General features: G+C 35.4%; 2 protein-coding genes across 2 annotated transcripts; both read right to left on the reverse strand.

Moving 5' to 3' along the window:
• Positions 1 to 15,474: 15,474 nt before the first annotated feature.
• Positions 15,475 to 16,466, reverse strand: LOC142556798 (fatty acid desaturase 4, chloroplastic-like). The gene has a single exon (XM_075668288.1). It carries the CDS (start codon positions 16,367 to 16,369, stop codon positions 15,614 to 15,616), a length of 756 nt encoding a protein of 251 aa, XP_075524403.1. The 5' UTR covers positions 16,370 to 16,466; the 3' UTR covers positions 15,475 to 15,613.
• Positions 16,467 to 20,261: 3,795 nt separating this feature from the next.
• Positions 20,262 to 23,182, reverse strand: LOC142555765 (purple acid phosphatase 18). Its single transcript, XM_075666846.1, has 5 exons — positions 22,957 to 23,182; positions 21,781 to 22,449; positions 21,285 to 21,473; positions 21,119 to 21,207; positions 20,262 to 20,702 (listed from the first exon to the last, which is right to left on the reverse strand). The coding sequence occupies exons 1-5, from the start codon at positions 23,086 to 23,088 to the stop codon at positions 20,483 to 20,485; spliced, it is 1,299 nt and encodes a 432-aa protein (XP_075522961.1). The 5' UTR covers positions 23,089 to 23,182; the 3' UTR covers positions 20,262 to 20,482.
• Between the last annotated feature and the right edge of the window lie 114 nt (positions 23,183 to 23,296).

A 23,296-nucleotide genomic window follows, 5' to 3' on the forward strand; every position in this document is an offset into this window, starting at 1 on the left:
AAAGGGTAGTAAGGGGGTGAATATTTTGAAAAATACTCGGCAAGTGGGGGCCGTATCGAGCACAATATAACAACATGCATAATTTCAAAAATCACATAACTTGCATAACATCATTCATATCGTATGCATAATTTCAAAAATTACATAACTTGCATAACATCATTCATATCATATGCATAACATTTACCAGACACTAAGATTGCTCTACTTTCAATGGTTTACTGATATCAGTCCCTAATTTTTACTCCTCTACGGGGGCGAGTCCAAATAGCGGTTACATCTCCACCGCGTAATGGTCATGCCATGGTTGGGATTCCCTCCCATACATATCAAGTTGAATCCTCACAGTGCTCAAAACCATATGACAAACCAACACAAGAATGAAGTAGAAGAATAATATGTACTTAACCGCATTTTTGAAAAACGAAATAAATACGCATATACAAAAATTTAATACTTAAAAAAAGCCCACTTACCTTAGACCTGGAATAAGCGTGAAGAATTCGAGAAACATAGAAGAATCATGCAACTGACAATTCGAAAATGCAGCAGCATGTAGTCCAGAAAATCAGTCATCTTAAAAAATTCATTTCGCCTTATTGAACCGTTGGATCGAGCTTTAACTTTTACAATATGTTCAAATATACGTCAAATATATTATGAAAGGTGGAGATCGGGTTTAGAAGTCGTTTTAACTAGTTCATTGATGAAAAATCGTAGGCATGCTGTTCTCGCCTAGAATCTGAGCAATTTTCTTGCGAAGTCTATAAACGAAAAACTAAGCGTTAGATTTTATAGAAATTTGGATATGTTATTTGAAACATATCGAATCATATTATGAACAGTGAAGATCGGATTCCGAGCACCGGACCGAGATAAACGAATTTCTGAACTTGGATAAAATTTTGATTACTCGTGCAAAATTTTTGGGAGGAAATTTCGAAAATTGGATAGGAAACTCGAAAATTTCAGTGTAAATTCCGAATGAGAGGTTCCTCCTATTTACAGGGGTGAGATGAAAATCCTACCATAATTCGATTGATATTTTTTCTAAAATTTGGAGATGCTCATTCCATAAATTTCGATATACTTCTTCCTTAAATATTGAGATGCTTCCTTGTTGAGAAAAACTACATATTATGTGATATTTCCTTCTTAATTTGATTGATATACAGCCTTATTTTGAAATTAATACATGATTTGTACTGAATTTTGAATTTCATGTATTTATTGACTTTGAATTTCTAATACCATGTATTATTTAATATTTTCGAATTTATTATAACTCGAAAATAAATTTTTATGCATGTCTATATTTAATTAAATAATTACAGGCCCAAAAATTTGGGTTCTCACAATCTCTGCCTCCAACAGGCCGCACGCGTAACTGTACTTTTTTCTCCATACTCGAGAAAGACGAAGACATTTAGCCCTTGTTTGAGCACACAATTTTTTGGTCGCTTCCAGAATGTGGTTTTTGCTGCTCAAAATTGAAGACAAACGGCGGCTACTCGATTCTATTATCTGTCATCGATCTTCTGCAGAACTCGCCATTTTTGTTTAAAAAGAAATGATGATGAAATTGATCAGGTGGGGGTGGGTGGGGGTGGGTTTTCAATGCGTTGTTTACTGTGTGTTTTTCAAAAGGAAATCATCATAATATAATGGAACTCAAGAAATTTTAACAATCAAAGTGCGGGAAATGGTTTGTCTTTTTTCTTACCGTTGGGAGTTATTACAAAACAGAACAATACATGATCAAGTAACAAACTGGACATATGTCCTTATTTGGATGGCTTAGCAAAGTTCAAATTTTTTATTAATGCAAGAACACTAGTTAATTATATACATAACGACAATAAATAGTTTGTGTGTATATAATAATTATTATTATTATAAAAAAGCTTTGCATATTTTTAGTCAATATCGATATGGTGATATATATGGATATTGAATCCATTGACATAATAATTAATTTAGAATAATCCTTTGCATATATATTCTATATGACACATGGTTGTCATAGTTACATTGCAATATGAGACTTGTCGTCATTAATTAAAATTTGGAAATTGCATGATTCATTCATTGTTCGTTTAAAAATCAAGCATGCATGTATGCATAGGGTAACAGTGAGTGCTCTGACCACTTAAGTGAAACATAGAACTTGTAAATAAAACCTTAATTACATGTTAAGCAACCCAAATCCCTTACTGTAACGCAACTCTTAGAGTACGTATAGGGATTTGATCAAACTCCATAAAAAAACATATCTCTAATTAAGAGATCAACAAGGATTTCAAAACTCTTATAAAAAAAAAATTAACCATCACAATTTCATATATATTCGAGATCGATCAACAAAGAATTCCGAAATTTGCAACATATATATATAAATATATATACGGTAATATTGTGAACAAGAATATTGTTTACAGAAATTGAAAAACAAATCTTAAGAATGTAGAATGTATTTATTATAAGTCTGTATTAACTAAATCAATGTTATTAGTGTCATGCGCTTGTATAACAGTGCTAGTTTGTTGTCTAGCTAATATTAATATTGCATGGATATATCAATCATAAATAACTGCATAGGTAGCAAACGAAACTGAAATATGCGATCAATTATAGGTCGAGGTTGGCATCTCAAAGCGACAGAGGGGGCAATAGGGACTAGTGCTTAGACATTTTGTGATGCAATCCCCGTGAAACATATGGGAGCACGGCATACATACGCCCTTGTCGCAACCGATCACGAAGTCTTCCAAACAGATTGAACAGCTCGTCCCACGACTTGTATCAACAATAATCTCCTTCTTCAAAGATTCGATGGATGCTTGGCTAGCATGAATCGTGGTGGTAAAGCTTGGGTGGGCATCTGTCGGCCAAGTGGCTGCAGTCAACAAAAGTAGGTGGAAGCATTTGAATTGCATACTTTGAAGCAGAGGAGAAAATGCGTTTTTAATTTTTATATGCGTTTTCACACTAACAGAGGCTCTATAAATAGAGCTCACTCCTTCATTCTGAAATCATCATTTCTTCGAGTTTTCTGTAATACTATAGCATTTGAGTGCTTAGTTCTATAATATTTGTGAGGTGTTTGTTCTCCTGTATTAAGAGAGTGTGTGTTCTCTTTGAAAACACAGTGAGTGGGTTGTACAGCACAAAATATTATAGTGGAATTCTTTTCATCTTGCCCGTGGTTTTTATCCTAATAATTTTTAGAGGTTTTCCATGTAAATTTCGGTGTCCAGTTTATTCTTTATTTTCGGGGTTTATTATCTCAAATTACTACACGTGGGACCAACAAGTGGTATCAGAGCCCAGGTTTAAAATTTCTTAAAATTCTGAGTATACTATGTGGTTGCAGCCTAGATTGATCTTCCACATCAGAAAGATTTTTTATTTAAGGCGGTGTTATTTTTTCCAGTATACTAAAATTGTTGTAGACATAATGGCGGGAAGGTATGATATAGCAAAGTTCAACGGAAGCAATTTTATGCTGTGGAAAATAAAGATACAAGCAGTTTTAAGAAAATGAGAATTGTTTGGCGGCTATTGGAGATAGATCGGTGGAAATTACGGATGATGGACCCCTCTTCCTGTTAACTTCAAGTTATCCTCCGAGATATGTCCTAGCAGTGAAGCAGAGAGGATGGAGATGTCTCGAGTACAATGTGCATCAGCAGTGGGAAGTTTGATTTTCGCCATGATCTGTACAAGACCGGACATTGCTCAAGCAGTGGGATCAGTTAGTCAGTATATGGCGAATCTTGGACGAGAGCATTAGAGCACTGTTAAGAAGATCCTTAGATACATTAAGGGTACCTCGAATGCTGCATTATGTTATGGAGGATCAAATTTACACTCAGGGGCTAAATCAATTCAGATTATGCAGGTGATCCTGATAAGAGAAAATATACTACTCGTTATGTGTTTACACTTACAGGAGGAGCTGTATGCTGGGTTTCAAAACTGCAGACAGTTGTGGAGTTATCTACAATAGAGGCAGCATACATGGCAACTACTCAAGCTTGCAAGGAAGCAATATGGATTAAAAAGTTATTGGAGGAGATCAGAAACAGACAAGAGAATGTTCCCTTGTTTTGTGATAGTCATAGTGTCTTATACATCGCAAGGAATCCAGCCTTTCATTCCAGGACAAAACACATTGGAGTCCAATTTCACTTTGTGCCGGAAGTAGTAAAAGAAGGAAGTGTGGATATACAAAAGATCTATACAAAATATTATGGTAGAATTCTTTTCATCTTGCCCGTGGTTTTTACCCTAATAATTTTTAGAGGTTTTCAACGTAAATCTCGGTGTCCAGTTTATTCTTTATTTTCGGGGTTTATTATCTTAAATTACTGCACGTGGGACAACAGCATCCCCCAAAACGATATCTGCACGGCTAAAAAAGTCCCGTGATAGACAAGGTCACGCTCCTTATCTCGGATACCCACACGATGGTTTGTATTCCTATTAACAATTTGTTTGTGGATGAGAGTAAAATCGATGTGAAGGTGCAACTTCATGTTGAACATGGGTCTGGTGACGAGAGTGTTCCAGGCCTCTTCTACTGCCTTCATGGCCAGGGTTTTTCGATCCGAAATCGATAAACGAAAACCTACGAGACCTCGATTCAGTGCACGGAACATTCTCTTTTTTTTGGTGGAGGTAATTGATGAGGGGTTGAACTTGATCATTTTCGGACTTAATTCGTTCCAACTCCGTACATATGGATCTAACGCCGTCGAATTTTGCCATATAAATCTTGCATTGGATTTCGATTTCCATGTATTATTTATATTTTCGAATTTATTATAACTCGAAAATAAATTCTTATACACGTCTATTTTTATTTAATTATATGCCAAAAAATTTGGATTCTCACAAAGTAGATGGGTGTTTGAACAATGGTCAAGAGTCCGATTTCTAATGCCAACACTTTTTTCATACGAGATTATCGCAAAGAGCTTTATGAGTGTCGTTTACAACTTTCTTGAATATTGCAAGTTGATTGTTCTTTTTGTCAAGATAAGTCATGTCGTTAGTAAAAGTCGAAAACATTACTATAATCAAGATATTTATGGTTATGTAATTTTAAAACTTCAACTTTAATTGAACAAAGAAAATTTATAAGTGATCACCATAATTCCTATTTTTCTGAGAGATATACAAAGAATTTCATTTCACTTTATTCTCGTCTAAAAATAAAACATACTTGTTATCAAGCCATGAACGTAATTATAATTGTCTCTCTTTGAATTACCCTGCTTTCTTATATCACTATATAAATAATATTAAAAAAACACCAAATTTCATGGGTCTGCTGACAAATCCCAAAATCTTGCAATGATTGATCATCCAAATTGGACATTTACACCAATTCATGAACTAAATAAAATTTTGTCCGTAAACATTTCAGAATGAAAGTTTTTCATCAAATACTTAGTGAAAAAAATATTCAATACCATAAAGATCAATTTTGAGGTACAAAGTCATGCAACGAAAACAGTAGATCAATAAGATGGATGATTTACCAAAATAATACTTGTTAATTCGCTTTTTCAGAGAATAAGAGAAAGCCAATTCGGATTTGGCACATCCCTATCTCTAAGCGTGGCAATGGCGGCAGGCTGTAGTGTTATCAAGAGAGCAGGGTTTTGTGAACCCACAGTTAACCACCCCGCTGGGATGTCTCCATCTTCATCTGTTTTATTCAACATGGGTGCAGATGACACTCCCCCGTCTCTCGCACCCATCTCTCTACACTCTTGCACTATCTCTGTCTCGTCCCGAGACCGGGGTTAGTCGACACCGGCGTTGTTTAACAATCACACAATTGAAAACAACCAGCCTCGTAGTACAATATAAACCAAAAACAGTTTATATCATAATTTCAAACGAAATAACAATTGCCTTTACAACTCAAAAACCGAAAAATGACATAATCTACTGTGGAAACGTTACAACTGAATAATAATAATAATCTTAACTTAAACTAAATCTTGAAAGTTTACCATCCCCAAAACTGGTCTGACTCCTCTTCCTCGAGTTCTTCCTCGGTTTTATCTGAGAAAGGGTCGTAAGGGGTGAGTATTTTGAAAAATATTCAGCAAGTGGGGGCCGTATCGAGCACAATAAAACAACATGCATAATTTCAAAAATCACATAACTTGCATAACATCATTCATATCACATGCAAAACATTTACCAGACACTAAGATTCCTCTACTTTCAATGGTTTACTGATATCAGTCCCTAATTTTTACTCCTCTAAGGGGGCGAGTCCATATAGAGGTTACTACATCCCCACCGCGTAAGGGTCATGCTATGGTTGGGATTCCCTCCCATATCAAGTTGAATCATCACAGTGATCAAAACCATATGACAAACCAACACAAGAATGGAGTAGAAGAAGAATATTTACTTGACCGCATTTTTAAAAAACGAAATAAATATGCATATACAAAAGTTTAATCTTTAAAACAAGCCCACTTACCTTAGACCTGGAAGAAGCGTGAAGAATTCGAGAAACATAAAAGAATCATGCAACTGATAATTCGAAAATGCAGCAGCACATGGTCCAGAAAATCAGTCATCTTGAAAAATTAATTCGCCTTATTGAACCGTTGGATCGAGCTTAAACTTTTACAGTACGTTCAAATATACGTCAAATATATTATGAACAGTGGACATCGGATTTCGAAGTCGTTTTAACTAGTTCATGGATGAAAAATCGTTGGTATGCTGTTCTCACCTAGAATCTGAACAATTTTCTTGCGAAGTCTATAAACGAAAAACTAAGCGTTAGATTTTGCTGAAATTTGGATATGTTATTTGAAACATATCGAAGCATATTATGAACAGTGAATATCGGATTCCGAGCACCCGAGCGAGAGAAACGAATTTCTGAACTTCCATTTTGAGGTACAAAGTCATGCAACGAAAACAATATATCAATAAGATGGATGATTTACCAAAATAATACTTGTTAATTCGCTTCTTCAGAGAATAAGAGAAAGCCAATTCGGATTTGGCACATCCCTATCTCTAAGCGTGGCAATGGCGGCAGGCTGTAATGGTATCAAGAGAGCAGGGTTTTGTGAACCCACAGTTAACCACCTCGCTGGGATGTCTCCATCTTCATCTGTTTCATTCAACATGGGTGCAGATGACACTCCCCCGTCTCTCCCAGCCATCTCTCTACACTCTTGCATTATCTCTGTCACGTCCCGAGACCGGGGTTAGTCGACACCGGCGTTGTTTAACAATCACACAATTGAAAACAACCAGCCTCGTAGTACAGTATAAACCAAAAACATTTTATATCATAATTTCAAACGAAATAACAATTGTCTTTACAACTTAAAAACCGAAAAACGACATAATCTAATGCGGAAACGTTACAACTGAATAATAATAATAATCTTAACTTAAACTAAATCTTGAAAGTTCACCATCCCCAAAACTGGTCTGACTCCTCTTTCTCGAGTTCTTCCTTGGTTTTATTTGGAAAAAGGTCGTAAGGGGGTGAGTATCTTGAAAAATACTCAGCAAGTGGGGGCCGTATCGAGCACAATATAATATGCATAATTTCAAAAATCACATAACTTGCATAACATCATTCATATCACATGCATAATTTCAAAAATCACATAAGTTGCATAACATCATTCATGTCACATGCATAACATTTACCAGACACTAAGATTCATCTACTTTCAATGGTTTACTGATATCAGTCCTTAATTTTTACTCCTCTAAGTGGGCGAGTCCATATAGCCGTTACATCCCCACCGCGTAAGGATCATGCCATGGTTGGGATTCCCTCCCATATCAATTTGAATCCTCACAGTGCTCAAAACCATATAACAAACCAACACAAGAATGGAGCAGAAGAAAAATATGTACTTGACCGTATTTTTGAAAAACGAAATAAATATGCATATACAAAAGTTTAATCTTTAAAACAAGCCCACTTACCTTACACCTGGAAGAAGCGTGAAGAATTCGAGAAACATAGAAGAATCATGCAACTGACAATTCGAAAATGCAGCAACACATAGTCCAGAAAATCAGTCATCTTGAAAAATTCATTTCGTCTTATTGAACCGTTGGATCGAGCTTAAACTTTTACAGTACGTTCAAATATATGTCAAATATATTATGAACAGTGGAGATCGTATTTCGAAGTCGTTTTAACTAGTTCATGGATGAAAAATCGTTGGTATGTTGTTCTCGCCTAGAATCTGAACAATTTTCCTGCGAAGTCTATAAACGAAAAACTAAGCCCTAGATTTTGCTGAAATTTGGATATGTTATTTGAAACATATAGAAGCATATTATGAACAGTGAAGATCGGATTCCGAGCACCCGAGCGAGAGAAACGAATTTCTGAACTTCAATTTTGAGGTACAAAGTCATGCAACGAAAACAATATATCAATAAGATGGATAATTTACCAAAATAATACTTGTTAATTTGCCTCTTCAGAGAATAAGAGAAAGCCAATTCGGATTTGGCACATCCCTATCTCTAAGCGTGGCAATGGCGGCATGCTGTAGTGGTATCAAGAGAGCAGGGTTTTGTGAACCACAGTTAACCACCTCGCTGGGATGTCTCCATCTTCATCTGTTTTATTCAACATGGGTGCAGATGACACTCCTCCGTCTCTCGCCGCCATCTCTCTACACTCTTGCACTATCTTTGTCACGTCCCGAGACCGGGGTTAGTCGACATCGACGTTGTTTAACAATAACACAATTGAAAACAATCAGCCTCGTAGCACAGTATAAACCAAAAGCAGTTTATATCATAATTTCAAACGAAATAACAATTGTCTTTACAACTCAAAAACCGAAAAACGACATAATCTAATGCGGAAACGTTACAACTGAATAATAATAATAATCTTAACTTAAACTAAATCTTGAAAGTTCACCATCCCCAAAACTGGTCTGACTCCTCTTCCTCGAGTTCTTCCTCGGTTTTATCTGGGAAAGGGTCGTAAGGGGGTGAGTATTTTGAAAAATACTCAGCAAGTGGGGGCCGTATCGAGCACAATAAAACAACATGCATAATTTCAAAAATCACATAACTTGCATAACATTATTCATATCACATGCATAACATTTACTAGACACAAAGATTCCTCTACTTTCAATGGTTTACAGATATCAGTCCTTAATTTTTACTCTTCTAAGGGGGCGAGTCCATATAGCGGTTACATCCCCATCGCGTAAGGATCATGCCATGGTTGGGATTCCCTCCCATATCAAGTTGAATCCTCACAGTGCTCAAAACCATATAACAAACCAACAAAAGAATGGAGTAGAAGAAAAATATGTACTCGACCGTATTTTTGAAAAACGAAATAAATATGCATATACAAAAGTTTAATCTTTAAAACAAGCCCACTTACCTTACACCTAGAAGAAGCGTGAAGAATTCGAGAAACATAGAAGAATCATGCAACTGACAATTCGAAAATGCAGCAACACATAGTCCAGAAAATCAGTCATCTTGAAAAATTCATTTCGTCTTATTGAACCGTTGGATCGAGCTTAAAATTTTACAGTACGTTCAAATATACGTCAAATATATTATGAACGGTGGAGATTGGGTTTAGAAGTCGTTTTAACTAGTTCATAGATGAAAAATCGTTGGTATGATGTTCTCGTCTAGAATCTGAGCAATTTTCTTGCGAAGTCTATAAACAAAAAACTAAGCGTTAGATTTTGCTGAAATTTGGATATGTTATTTGAAACATATCGAAGCATATTATGAACGGTGAAGATCGGATTCCGATCACCCGAACGAGAGAATCGAATTTCTGAACTTGTATTGAATTTTAATGACTCGTGCAGAATTTTTGAGAGGAAATTTCGAAAGTTGGAGAGGAAACTCGAAAATTTCAGTGAAAATTTCGAATGGGAGGTTCCTCTTATTTATAGGGGTGAGGTGAAAATCCTACCATAATTCGATTGATATTCTTTCTAAAATTTGGAGATCCTCCTTCCATAAATTTCGATATACTTCTTCCTTAAATATTGGGATGTTTCCGTGTTGAGAAAAACTACATTGTATGTGATATTTCATTCCAAATTTGATTGATATTCATCCTTATTTTGAAATTAATACATGATTTGTACTAATTTTGAATTTCATGTATTTATTGGCTTGAAATTTCCAATACCATGTATTATTTAATATTTTCGAATTTATTATAACTCGAAAATAAATTCTTATGTATGTCTATATTTAATTAAATAATTACCAGCCCAAAAATTTGGGTTGTCACAATCTCTGCCTCCAACAGGTCGCACGCGTAACTGCACTTTCTTCCTCCATACTCGAGAAAGACGAAGACATTTAGCCCCTGTTTGAGCACACAATTTTTTGATCGCTTCCAGAATGTGGTTTTTGCTGCTCAAAAATGAAGACAAACGGCGGCTGCTGGATTCTATTATCTGCCATCGATCTTCTGCAGAACTCTCCATTTTTGTTTAGAAAGAAATGATGATGAAATTGATCAGGTAGGGGGTTGGGTGGGGGCTGTTTTTTCAATGGGTTGTTTACTGTGTGTTTTTCAAAAAGAAATCATCATAATATAATGGAATTTAAGAAATTTTAACAATAAAAGTGCGGGAAATGGTTTGTCTTTTTTCTTATCGTTGGGAGTTATTACAAAACAGAACAATACATGATCAAGTAACAAACTGGACACATGTCCTTATTTGGATGGCTTAGCAAAGTTCAAATTTTTTATTAATGCAAGAACACTAGTTAATTATATACATAACGACAATAAATAGTTTGTGTGTATATAATAATTATTATTATTATAAAAAAGCTTTGCATATGTTTAGTTAATATCGATACGGTGATATATATGGATATTGAATCAATTGACAAAATAATTAATCTATAATAATCTTTTGCATATATATTCTATATGACACATGGTTGTCATAGTTACATTGCAATATGAGACTTGTCGTCATTAATTAATTTGGAAATTAAATTATTCATTCATTTCTCGTCTAAAAATCAAGCATGCATGTATGCATAGGGTAACAGCGAGTGTTCTGGCCACTTAGGTGAAACATAGAACTTGTAAATAAAACCTTAATTACATGTTAAGCAACCCAAATCCCTTACTGTAACGCAACTCTTAGAGTACGTATAGGGATTCGATCAAACTCCATAAAAAAACCTATCATTAATTAAGAGATCAACAAGGATTTCAAAACTCTATAAAAAAAATTAACCATCACAATTTCATATATATTCGAGATCGATAAACAAAGAATTCCGAAATTTACAACATATATATATAAATATATATACGGTAATATTGTGAACAAGAATATTGTTTACAGAAATTGAAAAACAAACCTTAAGCATGTAGAATGTATTTATCATAAGTCTGTATTAACTAAATCAATGTTATTAGTGTCATGCACTTGTATAACAGTGCTAATTTGTTGTCTAGCTAATATTAATATTGCATGGATATATCAATCATAAATAACTGCATAGGTAGCGAACGAAACTGAAATATGCGATCAATTGTAGGTCGAGGTTGGCATCTCAAAACGGCAGAAGGGGCAATAGGGACTAGTGCTGAGCCATCTTGTGGTGCAATCCCCGTGAAACATATGGGAGCACGGCATACATACGCCTTTGTTGCAACCGATCACGAAGTCTTCCAAACAGATTGAGCAGCTCGTCCCACGACTTGTATCAACAATAATCTCATTCTTCAAAGATTCGATGGATGCTTGGCTAGCATGAACCGTGGTGGTAAAGCTGAGGTGGGCATCTGTCGGCCAAGTGGCTGCGGTCAACAAAGGTAGGTGGAAGCATTTGAATTGCATACTTTGAAGCAGTGGAGAAAACGCGTTTTTAATTTTTATATGCGTTTTCACACTAACAGAGGCTCTATAAATAGAGCTCCCTCCTTCATTCTGAAATCATCCCTTCTTCGAGTTTTCTCTAATACTATAGCATTTGAGTGCTTAGTTCTATAATATTTGTGAGGTGTTTGTTCTCCTGTATTAAGAGAGTGTGTGTTCTCTTTGAAAACACAGTGAGTGAGTTGTATACCACAAAATATTATAGTGGAATTCTTTTCATCTTGCCCGTGGTTTTTACCCTAATAATTTTTAGTGGTTTTCCATGTAAATTTCGGTGTCCAGTTTATTCTTTATTTTCGGGGTTTATTATTTCAAATTACAGCAAGTGGGACCAACAAGTGGTATCGGAGCCCAGGTTTAAAATTTTTTGAAATTCTGAGTATGCTCTGTGGTTGCAGCCTAGACTGATCTTCCACATCAGAAAAGATTTTTTTGAGATTTTTTATTTAAGGCGGGATTATTTTGTCCAGTATACTAAAATTATTGTAGACATAATGGCGGGAATGTACGATATAGCAAAGTTCAACGGAAGCAATTTTATGCTGTGGAAAATAAAGATACAAGAAGTTTTAAGAAAAGGAGAATTGCTTGGCAGCTATTGGAGATAGACCGGTGGAAATTACGGATGATGGACCCCTCTTCCTGTTAACTTCAAGTTATCATCCGATATATGTCCTAGCAGTGAAGCAGAGAGGATGGAGATGTCTCGAGTACCATATGCATCAGCAGTGGGAAGTTTGATTTTCGTCATGATCTGTACAAGACCGGACATTGATCAAGCAATGGGATAAGTTAGTCAGTATATGGTGAATCCTGGACGAGAGCATTGGAGCACTGTTAAAAGGATCCTTAGATACATTAAGGGTACCTCGAAAGCTGCATTATGTTATGGAGAATCAAATTTTACACTCAGGGGTTATGTTAATTCAGATTATGCAGGTGATTCTGTTAAGAGAAAATATACTACTCGTTATGTGTTTACACTTACAGGAGGAGCTGTAAGCTGAGTTTCAAAACTGCAGACAGTTGTAGCATTATCTACAATAGATGCAGCATACATGGCAACTACTCAAGCTTGCAAGGAAGCAATATGGATTAAAAAGTTATTGGAGGAGATCAGACACAGACAAAAGAATGTTCCATTGTTTTGTGATAGTCATAGTGTCTTATACATCGCAAGGAATCCAGCCTTTCATTCCAGGACGAAACACATTGGAGTCCAATTTCACTTTGTGCCGGAAGTAGTAAAAGAAGGAAGTGTGGATATGCAAAAGATCTATACAAAATATTATGGCGGAATTCTTTTCATCTTTCCCGCGGTTTTTACCCTAATAATTTTTAGGGGTTTTCAACGTAAATTTCGGTGTCCAGTTTATTCTTTATTTTCGGGGTTTATTATCTTAAATTACTGCACGTGGGACAACAGCATCCCCCAAAACGATATCTGCAAGGCTAAAAAAAGTCCAGTGATAGACAAGGTCACGCTCCAAATCTCGGATATCCACACGATGGTTTGTATTCCTATTAACAATTTGTTTGTGGATGAGAGTAAAATCGATGTGAAGGTGAAACTTCATGTTGGACATGGTTCTGGTGATGAGAGTGTTCCAGGCCTCTTATACTGCCTTCATGGCCAGGTTTTTTCGATCCGAAATCGATAAACGAAAACCTACGAGACCTCGATTCAGTGCATGGAACGTTCTCTCTTTTTTGGTGGAGGTAATTGATGAGGGGTTGAACTTTATCATTTGCAGACTTAATTCGTTCCAACTCCGTACCCATGGATCTAACGCCGTAAATTTCGCCATATAATCCATTGACGATAGTGGTGTCTACCAGTAAACCTGAAGATTACTTGAAACTCATGGTATACTGATATAGAATAAGAATAATGGGGTACTGGGACTATGTTTGTTGTGTATTGTGTGATGAAATATGGAGGAGTGTATTCTTTGAAACGTCCGAAGCCCATATCGTATATATACGTACGTTGTTCTATGAATAACGTTTGAGCAAGCTAAGATTAATTCATATATGCACTATATATATATATATATATATATATATATATATATATATATATATATATATATATATATATATATTCTCCTAGTTTTTCTCGACGACCATCCATTAATCTTTATTAAGTAGTTACTATAAATATATATGATTCAAATGTCAGTTTTATTCTTATATTTTTCAATTCTAGTCATTTTTCATCGGGTCTACACACATCAGCACCACGTTGAAGCTATATCAATGCCACATCTAAAACGAGACTAAAATTGCAAGACAAATAGAGAGATATATAGCATTATAAAGCATGATTATATATATATAATTATTTTAATAAAGGATTTCACTTTTATTTAGTTATGTTCTTCACCGTTAGCGTGTCATGATAAAGGATTTTTTGCAAAATAAAAAGGCATATTGTAGAGGCAAAGAAAATTATTTTGAGACTTTTGCTTGAATTATATAGTGCGTACAGAATAATGTAGCGTAGATACATTATAATATATAATCATAATTAATTAGAGAACAAATTCCATTATTTAAATGAATAAATAATGAAATTCAAACATGTAAACCAAAGAATCCTAGGATCATCAATTGAAGTCGTGGTTTTCAAATTCAGAAATTATTATATATGTTCCTTGCATAGTTTGGTGTGGTATATATCTGTGTTGTTTTCTTTATAAAAACAAAAGATTAAAATAAGTTATCTTCATTAACCACATTAATTTCTATTGCGGCGGACGTTTAATTTGATAACAAAAACTTGCTGGTGTAGCTAGTTCGTAAATCGTAATTACTAGAAAAAGGATCGAAACATGGTGTTTGGTATACATTTTAAAATATTCATAGATTGCAACGAGTGCAATCGTTGGAAAATGATTTTTGGGGAGATATAATTGCCTAGTTTACTAAATATATATATTTAATGATTAATTTATTAATGATGTATGCTGATTCATGCATATATACTTTCTATTTAGTATTCATGTGGAAATTAACATTAATTACGATTTTACATAAAGATATAATTGATGGTGAGGATATTAATTTAGACATTATGTCGATTCCTAGTCAGGCTCAAACACACAGAGAAGTAGGGTTAATGGTAGGAAGAATCGCAATTTTAAAACACATGAGTACTTGTAAAAACTTAATTTCTGGCGTCAAGCTGCATGGAGTTCTTTGAGTCATCTCCGGTTGGAGCTTCGAGTTTTAAATTTTCTTAAATTGGAATAATTCTAAATTAGGTAAAACAACTAAAAACCGATCGACATGCATCAGACGATGTGGCAATTTTTAAAAAAAAATTGATTAAAAAACGTGATAATCGATCGCCCGCTATATGCATGAGATCATATGAGAAATTGTTCGATTAAATCGTTAAATATATAACCTGGACATATCGTTATAAGTCTAACCAAACCAAATTCATCGTGAATTGATTATTAATAGGGTTTACATTAAAATTTCTAAAAATCAGACCTGCTTAGATAAATAATAATTTGTATAAAGTGGAAGGATAAAATATTATAATTGATTGAACAGTATAAGAAATTATTTGAATGCTTTATAGTATATATAAATCGTATATTTTCATGACTACATTTATATTAAGAGCCGGAATTCACATGTATTATGTATATCCTTGAATTTGAAGATGTAACAGTTCACTTGGAATTGAAATCACTCCATGATCTTGGCCTAACCCCAAAAACAAAGAAGAAAATCATCTCCATTGCCCAGAAAATCTTGTATTTATCCAAAAACCTGTTCCAAACCCCGCTCACGATGCAGTAATGGCTGTCGAAAGGCGGGTGGTGGTGCGCCGCATGCTCTGCCCGTGGCAGAATGACCCTGGAATCTTGTAGGGCCACCACGAGCCGCGGAAGCTTCCCTTTTGGGGTGTGAGACCATGCATGAAGCTGCTGACAAAACATCCCGCAACCCAAGAACGCAGCAGCAAAGGCTAGCAAATTCGGGTTGGTGCAAAATATGTTCATTGGTAACACGGCAATGGTGAAACCCGCCGCCCCAACGTAGAGGTTGGTGGCGATGTGGCGCTTCGTTATCGCTGACGGATGGTCGTGGTGACGGAGAAAACCTTCGATCTGGGACCCGAAAACGGGAGTTCTGGCCGTGCCATAGTTGTCAATTGCCCAATGGTATATTCCTGTGCCGAGGTCCCCTAGCACGTAGCCCACGATGGAGGCGACAACGGGGTCGATCCAGCTGCGGAGCCCCGTTGATCGACGGGAAATTATTATCAAGGATTTGGCTACAGAAATTAGCAGTGTGGTGCACCCGCTTGCAAACCATGCACGCTGAATGCTAGTTGGTGTTTTCCAGCTCTCTTCATCATAGAAGTGCTTTGGAGATATTGTTTTTGAAGCAGAATTCTTCTGTTGAGGTTTAAATTCTGCCATTGTTTTCGGTGAAAAGGAATATAATAAATTCTTTTGAAAACTTTGAATCGGCAGTAGAACGAAATATCGATACGTGCAGAGAAAGGAGATTATGGGGAAGTTGGATAGCTAGGATATGAAGAAGCATATATATTGTATGTATATATATATATATGTATATATATATATATATATATATATATATATTGGGGTGTGTGTGTGTGTTTTTGTGTTGTGTTGTGTTGTGTGTAATTAAGTTATTGGGATATGAAAGTTAGGACAAATTATGAATTTGAACATTGACTTATATAAGTAAAATAAAGCTATCGTGATTTCTAAACCCACCTTATCCATTATCATTAGAGCAATGAAATATTGCTTTTTATGCAAGTTATTTCGTCGGGGACAGAAATAATATGAAATATAGAAATAACTTAAAGCTTCATATATCCTTTCTATTTTTTCATTTACCAAGAAGATTTTATACACAAAAATTTCGTGAGAGCGTTTCATATGTCATTTTTGTGAGACGGGTCTCCGAAACGACCAAACTCATGAAAAAATTACGTAAATATATTATATTTCATGATAAATATTCATCAGGTTGATCTTTCTATGAACTCTTGAATTTATCACACAAGATATCTACTACTAATTTTATATTAATCCACGTATCTTACATTTCTAATAGATGTTTTTTATATTATTATCGTTGAAATTAAATTCCGGTAGAATGAATGAATGCGTGGAAATCTAACTAAAAAATATGTTTAAACAGACTTTTCGGCAAAGGATTACAGTCAAAATGTTTGTTTTGCCTTAGGGATGGTGTGTACGTATATAAAAAAATATAAATATCAATATAAAATTATTAGGAATTAAGATAGCAGTACGAAATAATTCTAGGAAATGGTGTCACATACTCCACATAAAATTTATTGTAATTAAATGGCACGTTAGTTAGCTGGCACGCTTTGTGGATAGATCGAATTTTCATAATGCCTACTTTAAAATTTTTTATTTTGAGTCGGTAGTTTTAAAATTCATGAGCTAGTATATAAATGGAAAAAAAAAAAGAATACTAGGTATGTATATTTATTTCTGTGAAATGTTGTTAAATATAATGTTAAATATCGATTTTTAGCCCACTATTTTTATTATGTTTTCAATTTTTGTCTTTTTTTTCTTGACGTGACACCTTTGGTATACTTATACAGTGTCAATATGCAGCTGATGTATGCATTGTCATATCAGTTTCTGTCACGCCCTAGGCCTGAGACAATCGATACCGACGTTGTTTCCAAAATTCATTCAAAATTAACGATAAACCTCATAAGCACAATTTCAAAATTATAATCGATCTACTCATTCATTGTATTGAATTTACATTCTCTTTATAAAATCAAAATGATAACAGAAATCTAACGTACGTAGTAGACTACATAATAGAAATTAAACGGCATAAATTGGTATTTTTCTTCACCAGCCCCAGAACTAGTTTTGCTCATCGGCTTCTATCTTTTCTCTGTTCTTATTTGAGATGAGTTTGAGTGGGTGAGTAATATGATCGTAACTCAGTAAACAGATATCATCTCATCTTTTAAAATCTTTTTTAATAAAATACTTATATACAGAAATCAGAACATAAGTCACATAATTTTATTTCATATTTTTAAGAAATAAACAGTTGTCATTTTATCCGCTGAATATATACGAGTTTCATAATTAACTGATATCAGTCTTTTATATTTTAATAGTCTAAAGGTGAGGTATAATTCAGGAATTAACGATAATCAGACATATTCAGAATATATATTCCTACAATTTGTTCATAATTTTTCGTGCTTCAAAAATACATATTTTGAAATTCATGCTTTGAACATATGATATATATACTGGAATGATTTTAAATCGTATTATAATAGTTAAAATAGAAAGTCCACTTACTTGAGTTGTTAATATAATTTTGGTTGACACTTGGACAGGATCTCGTTTTTTGTTATTGAATTGCTGCTCAAAAATGCCGTCTCTTAGCTCTAAAAATTGCTTCTAAGTTTTAGGTGATTTGCTAAGAATGTGTTACACAAACTCAGAATTTTGTGTGTTATTTATAGAAAAAATATGATTGTTAGGCTCTCATTTAGTGTCATTATTTGTCATGATTTCGAGTTGATGCATGAGTTACAAGTCTACAGTAGCTGCTCACTGTTGGCATAGTCTGCTGAATTTCTGGTATATGCCTGCTGAAAAATGATTAGCTTTTGAATTTGCTAGCTGCTGAAAGATGCTAGTTGCTACTGAAATTTTGCAAGCTGCTGAAATTGTTAGTTCTGCTGAAATTTCGGGTTCTCACAACTCTCTCTCTTTACGAGAAGTTTCGTCTTCGAAACTTGATTTTACTAGTGGTTTGAAGAGATAAGGGTATCGATTCCCCATGTCTTCTTCTAATTCCCATATAGCTTCACATTCCGTATGATTGCGGGCCTAAACGACGAGCAAATACTCGAACGTGAGAGCAAGGGATCACCCAACGAATGGACGAGCTCAAAGGGGGAGTGAAGCAAAAACCATGCTTTCAGAGAAATTGTGGTCCGAATCTTAGCTGAACTGCGAGAATAACTGACTAAGCCGTACCATAAGGGGTCATTCTCCAAACGAGACGGGGTCAAGCTTTTAGGTTGTTTAAGTAGGTTGGGTGACAGATCGGCCATAGGAATACTCCAGAATATAGACCAGGGCAACAAAAGTGGAGCATACAACGATGCCACCTGTTTTCATTTCGTGGAAGTCCCTGGCAGAGGAAAGGGCTGTAGGTGATGGCATGTTCTGCTTCTTATCTAGTATAGAGAGGGGCACGAAATGGGAGCAGCCTAAACCGTGAAAACGGGGTTGTGGGAGAGCAATACAAGCGTCATTCAAGCGATTCAGTCAGTAGAAAAGTAATTCATTGAACATTTTTTTATATAAACCTCGTGAACATTACAACTAATCAATCGAGAGGGGACATGGTTATAATCTTTCTTCTAAAATATTTATATTATAAATAGAATATAAATAAGAATTTTAAAATAGATGCAACGCAAGACCAGGTGAAAAAACCCGAAAGCCCTTATTTTTTATTGTTGGATCAGAATAAGGTAAAGCTTGAAGATAAGTTTTGTACACCTTCGTCTCAAAACTCGATCCATGGTGTCAACTATGCGGATTGGAACTTCTTCGTATTGCGGTCCTATTTCGGATTATCTTTGACCACTGAGGGTTTCATCTCAAGTTCATGGCTTGGGTTCTCATAGTTATGTCGATTAAAAGGGACTACAATTGTTTAAAATTTAAATATACAGGACTAAGTTAGAAATTAGACGAAAATAAGTAACCAAAATGGCTCATTTTTTGTTTTGAACTTTAAAAATGATCCGATATCATCTTTCTTTCTCCACGTTGTTGGAATGTGTGAGTATGGAAAATATAAAAAGCTAGCGGACACGAGTAAAAGACATCTATTGTTTCATTCGAAAGATGATTTGGATTATGACTTCGAATACCAATTGGACACTACAATAATATTCATCGGAAACATCGCAAAAATACGTGTTGAGTTTATTACAATGTTTTATCTCTTTATCCTAGCTAAAAATAGATTCTTTTTTAAGAATTTAATCATCTAAATTGAACCAAATCGAAATTATTTATACATTTTTTTAATAAACATAATTATTTGTCTCTAATTAGCATAAAAAAGTTAAATTAACAATTTAAAAGAACCTTGCTAATATTGATTTAGTGAGTTTCACATTCATCATTTCTCAAATAATTTTGATGGATTTTCAAATTCTCCGTATTAGTTTCTAAATTTTAACGTATAACCTCCACCTAATATTTTCTGCAGAAGGAAACACCAACATAATGGTACATAAATTGTGAAGTGCTGATTAATATTCAGTAACAATTTAAGTTTATAAAACTCCATCGTACAAACTATAAAGATAAATTTTAAAGTACATCATATCCAAAATTTCTTTGTGGTGGCAACCGGCAGATATTATGTAGTAATATTGATACAGATATTGAACAGCAAACAAGTTCCATGCAGCATATATACATATAGACATAAAAGGTTTTAATAACCCACCAGTTTCAAGGCTCCAGTAGAATTTTTCTTGGCTCGTGACTCTTTGCCGAAACACATCCAGAACCATATAGAGACGTAACCCATATTTCATCAGACCTCACTGGTTCGTCGTCGTCGTTCCTGTGCCAACTCCAAAATGCATGAGTAGAGTTCACTATCTTGAATTCACCATGACCAAAACTTGCTTCGCGGAAGACAGACCACTCGGGCTGGGGATCCAGATACCTATAAGTTGATTTTCCAAAATTCAAATGCTAAGTAATCAAATTTAATCCTCCAGTCAGGCAACAATAATAACTCAAAAGGATATGGCAGAAGATGCTGTAAAATAACTTAACTCAAGGATTCTAATGTAATCTAAGAACGGAGAATGTTCATCTCTGTTGGACTTGCCAGACAGAGTAATGATAGTTAAGTATGAGTGAAGATGTTAATTAATAGATCTAGGACATCAAATTTTCCTTTTCCTTCATTGTTTCCGGTGGGAGGAGGCGGGGGAATACGAGTCAAGTTGCAACCTAAAAATGGAACATCATGTAAAAAAAAGAAGAAAGACAAACCTTCCACCTAAACAAGTAGCTAAATTAACAGATTTTTTATTGACACTGAACATAATTCTTCCTTGTTAAAAGATGACTCACTTGTGAGCTAAACCTTCACCGTTTCCACCATCGCCAATTGTAATGTGAACAGCTCCACAAGGATCCACTTTACCATTGTACACACGCCTCTGTTAACAACAACAAAAAAAGTCATCAATTGTTAAAAGATAATTAGGATTATAAAAGCAATAGGTTGAAGTCATACAGAGCGCTCATAAGCATGCACATGGCCCGTAAAAATAACGTCCACACTAGCAGCATGAAGCAAGGGCTCCATCGCTGCCATCATGCCATCACCTTCACCTTGATGAGCCTCGTTACTATTATACCATGGTGCATGAAACAACACAAGTAGCCAGGGTGTCCTTTCACGGTCCACCATTAAAAGATCAGACTGCAAAAATTTAAGGAAGAAAGGTTATAAAGATCACAAAACACAGTTCATAAAAAAATGCTTCATCAGAATCCTAATTATTGCCCCATTTTTAAACCGGACAATAACTGTTCCAAGATAAATAAGAGATTTATTTCCGCCTGACACTGACACTCACACTTTCAGAGAATGTTTCTTAAGACAAATCAATCCCATAGCTGTTATATCTACATGCCAGGTCATGTGACACATATATATATGCTGGTAAATGCAATGCCTAACTATACATCAATTAATGAAGAATATAATGTTGCTACTTTAAACAGACCTTAAGCCAACTATATTGATCGGAGTACTGATCATAATCAGTATACGAACCAAGCATGATGACATGAACTCCGGCCACGTCAAAAGAATAATAGAGGTTCGAACTGGACCCACTCTCTTCATACGGCATCTTCCATCTCGAGTTATAGGATTTGAAGCTGTCAATGAAGAATGGTATATTCTCCTTCTCATGGTTCCCTTGGGTCACCATCCACGGTCTTGCACTAGCAAGGGGCTGCACTAGTTCCCCGAATGTGTCCCACCTATGCTGTATATAATCCGCATAGGAAAGGTCTCCAGGAAGCATATGTACATCATATGTGCACTGGTCTATGTGGTCCAAAGTTGACTTAGTCCATCCAGTCTGACCTAAATCACCTGCCACAGCAAACGTAACTGGAAATTGAGAGGGTGGAGTTTTGAGTTGAAACTCGGTGCCCTCACCACCACATCTATAGAAATACAACGTGCCGTATTCCAGGGGACCAATCACCGTATGGTGAATCTTTCCAGAGCTATAAAGTAAATAGCTATAACTAGTACTCTCTCCTTGAGCTTTAAACCTGTAATTTTGAGATGATGTTCCATATTCAACAATCGAAGGAGCATGTTTGTCGCCAGTTATCCATGATATCCGCATGTGTTTGTCTCCGGCCAAGGAGATGTGAACCTGCCATTGAAACCAAAACAGTCACAGAGTCGCTCATCTTGACAAAAAAACACAGTACGGATTATACTTGGATTGGGAAACTTTTCAAAATTTTCTTCACTTTTCAGAAAAGCTAAAGGGAACCAGATCGAGTGTAATAAATTTAGCCATAAAGTCAGGTATAGCAGACCAATGTTATCGCCTAAAAGATACGCATAAATACATGCTGTCCTGTTTTTTAGATAAATACCGTGAAGGCACTCAAAACCAAATCTCGTAAACCCTTTTACTAGGAACACCCTAAAAACACAATCAAGCCACTCTCTTTCCTGGTCCAGTAAATAGCAACAAACCAACATTAAAAGATGACAAAAAAAGTCAAAAAACAAGTGAATCTCAAAGCTTTAAAAAAAAAAACTCAACCCTAAATCTCAAAATAACCTGTTTAAAAAAAAACCTCGAATACCCAACAGTTCCACCTTCATCTCCTGAATTCCCCTCGGGGAAAAAAGGGGGAAAGAATTTCACCTGTTGAGGCTGAGAAGAGGGCCTCAAATGCCACGGAAAGTAAATCATTTTGCGCGGCGGTGGTCGAATGTACTCCGCCGCGGCGCCGATTGTCAGCACGACCAGAATCAAGACCACCAGTTTAAAATCCATGGCTTCACCAAAAATTACATGGAACCACCAGTGGCGAGTTGGTTGCTTTTTAGTGTGGTTATCTTGACTTGGATGTTCGATTCTGGAGTCAGAGAGCATCCGCGTTCGTTGTTGGGTGTTAACACCCACCACCTCATCAAAAATCGAGGAATCAACATGCCACATACACATTACATTAACACGTCTATTCTCTCACATTCATTTTAAC

This window comes from Primulina tabacum, chromosome 9 (genome assembly GCF_025594145.1).
Source record: "Primulina tabacum isolate GXHZ01 chromosome 9, ASM2559414v2, whole genome shotgun sequence".
Lineage (NCBI taxonomy): Eukaryota > Viridiplantae > Streptophyta > Magnoliopsida > Lamiales > Gesneriaceae > Primulina > Primulina tabacum.

Bases quoted from the DNA above. Each gene is read 5' to 3' on its own strand.
- LOC142556798 (XM_075668288.1), bottom strand. From the start codon at position 16,369: ATGGCAGAATTTAAACCTCAACAGAAGAATTCTGCTTCAAAAACAATA.
- LOC142555765 (XM_075666846.1), bottom strand. From the start codon at position 23,088: ATGGATTTTAAACTGGTGGTCTTGATTCTGGTCGTGCTGACAATCGGC. The intron at 22,450-22,956 runs GTGAAATTCTTT...TTTCAATGGCAG, and splicing joins CCTCTTCTCAGCCTCAACAG to GTTCACATCTCCTTGGCCGG. The intron at 21,474-21,780 runs GTCTGTTTAAAG...AAATTTTTGCAG, and splicing joins ATCAATATAGTTGGCTTAAG to TCTGATCTTTTAATGGTGGA.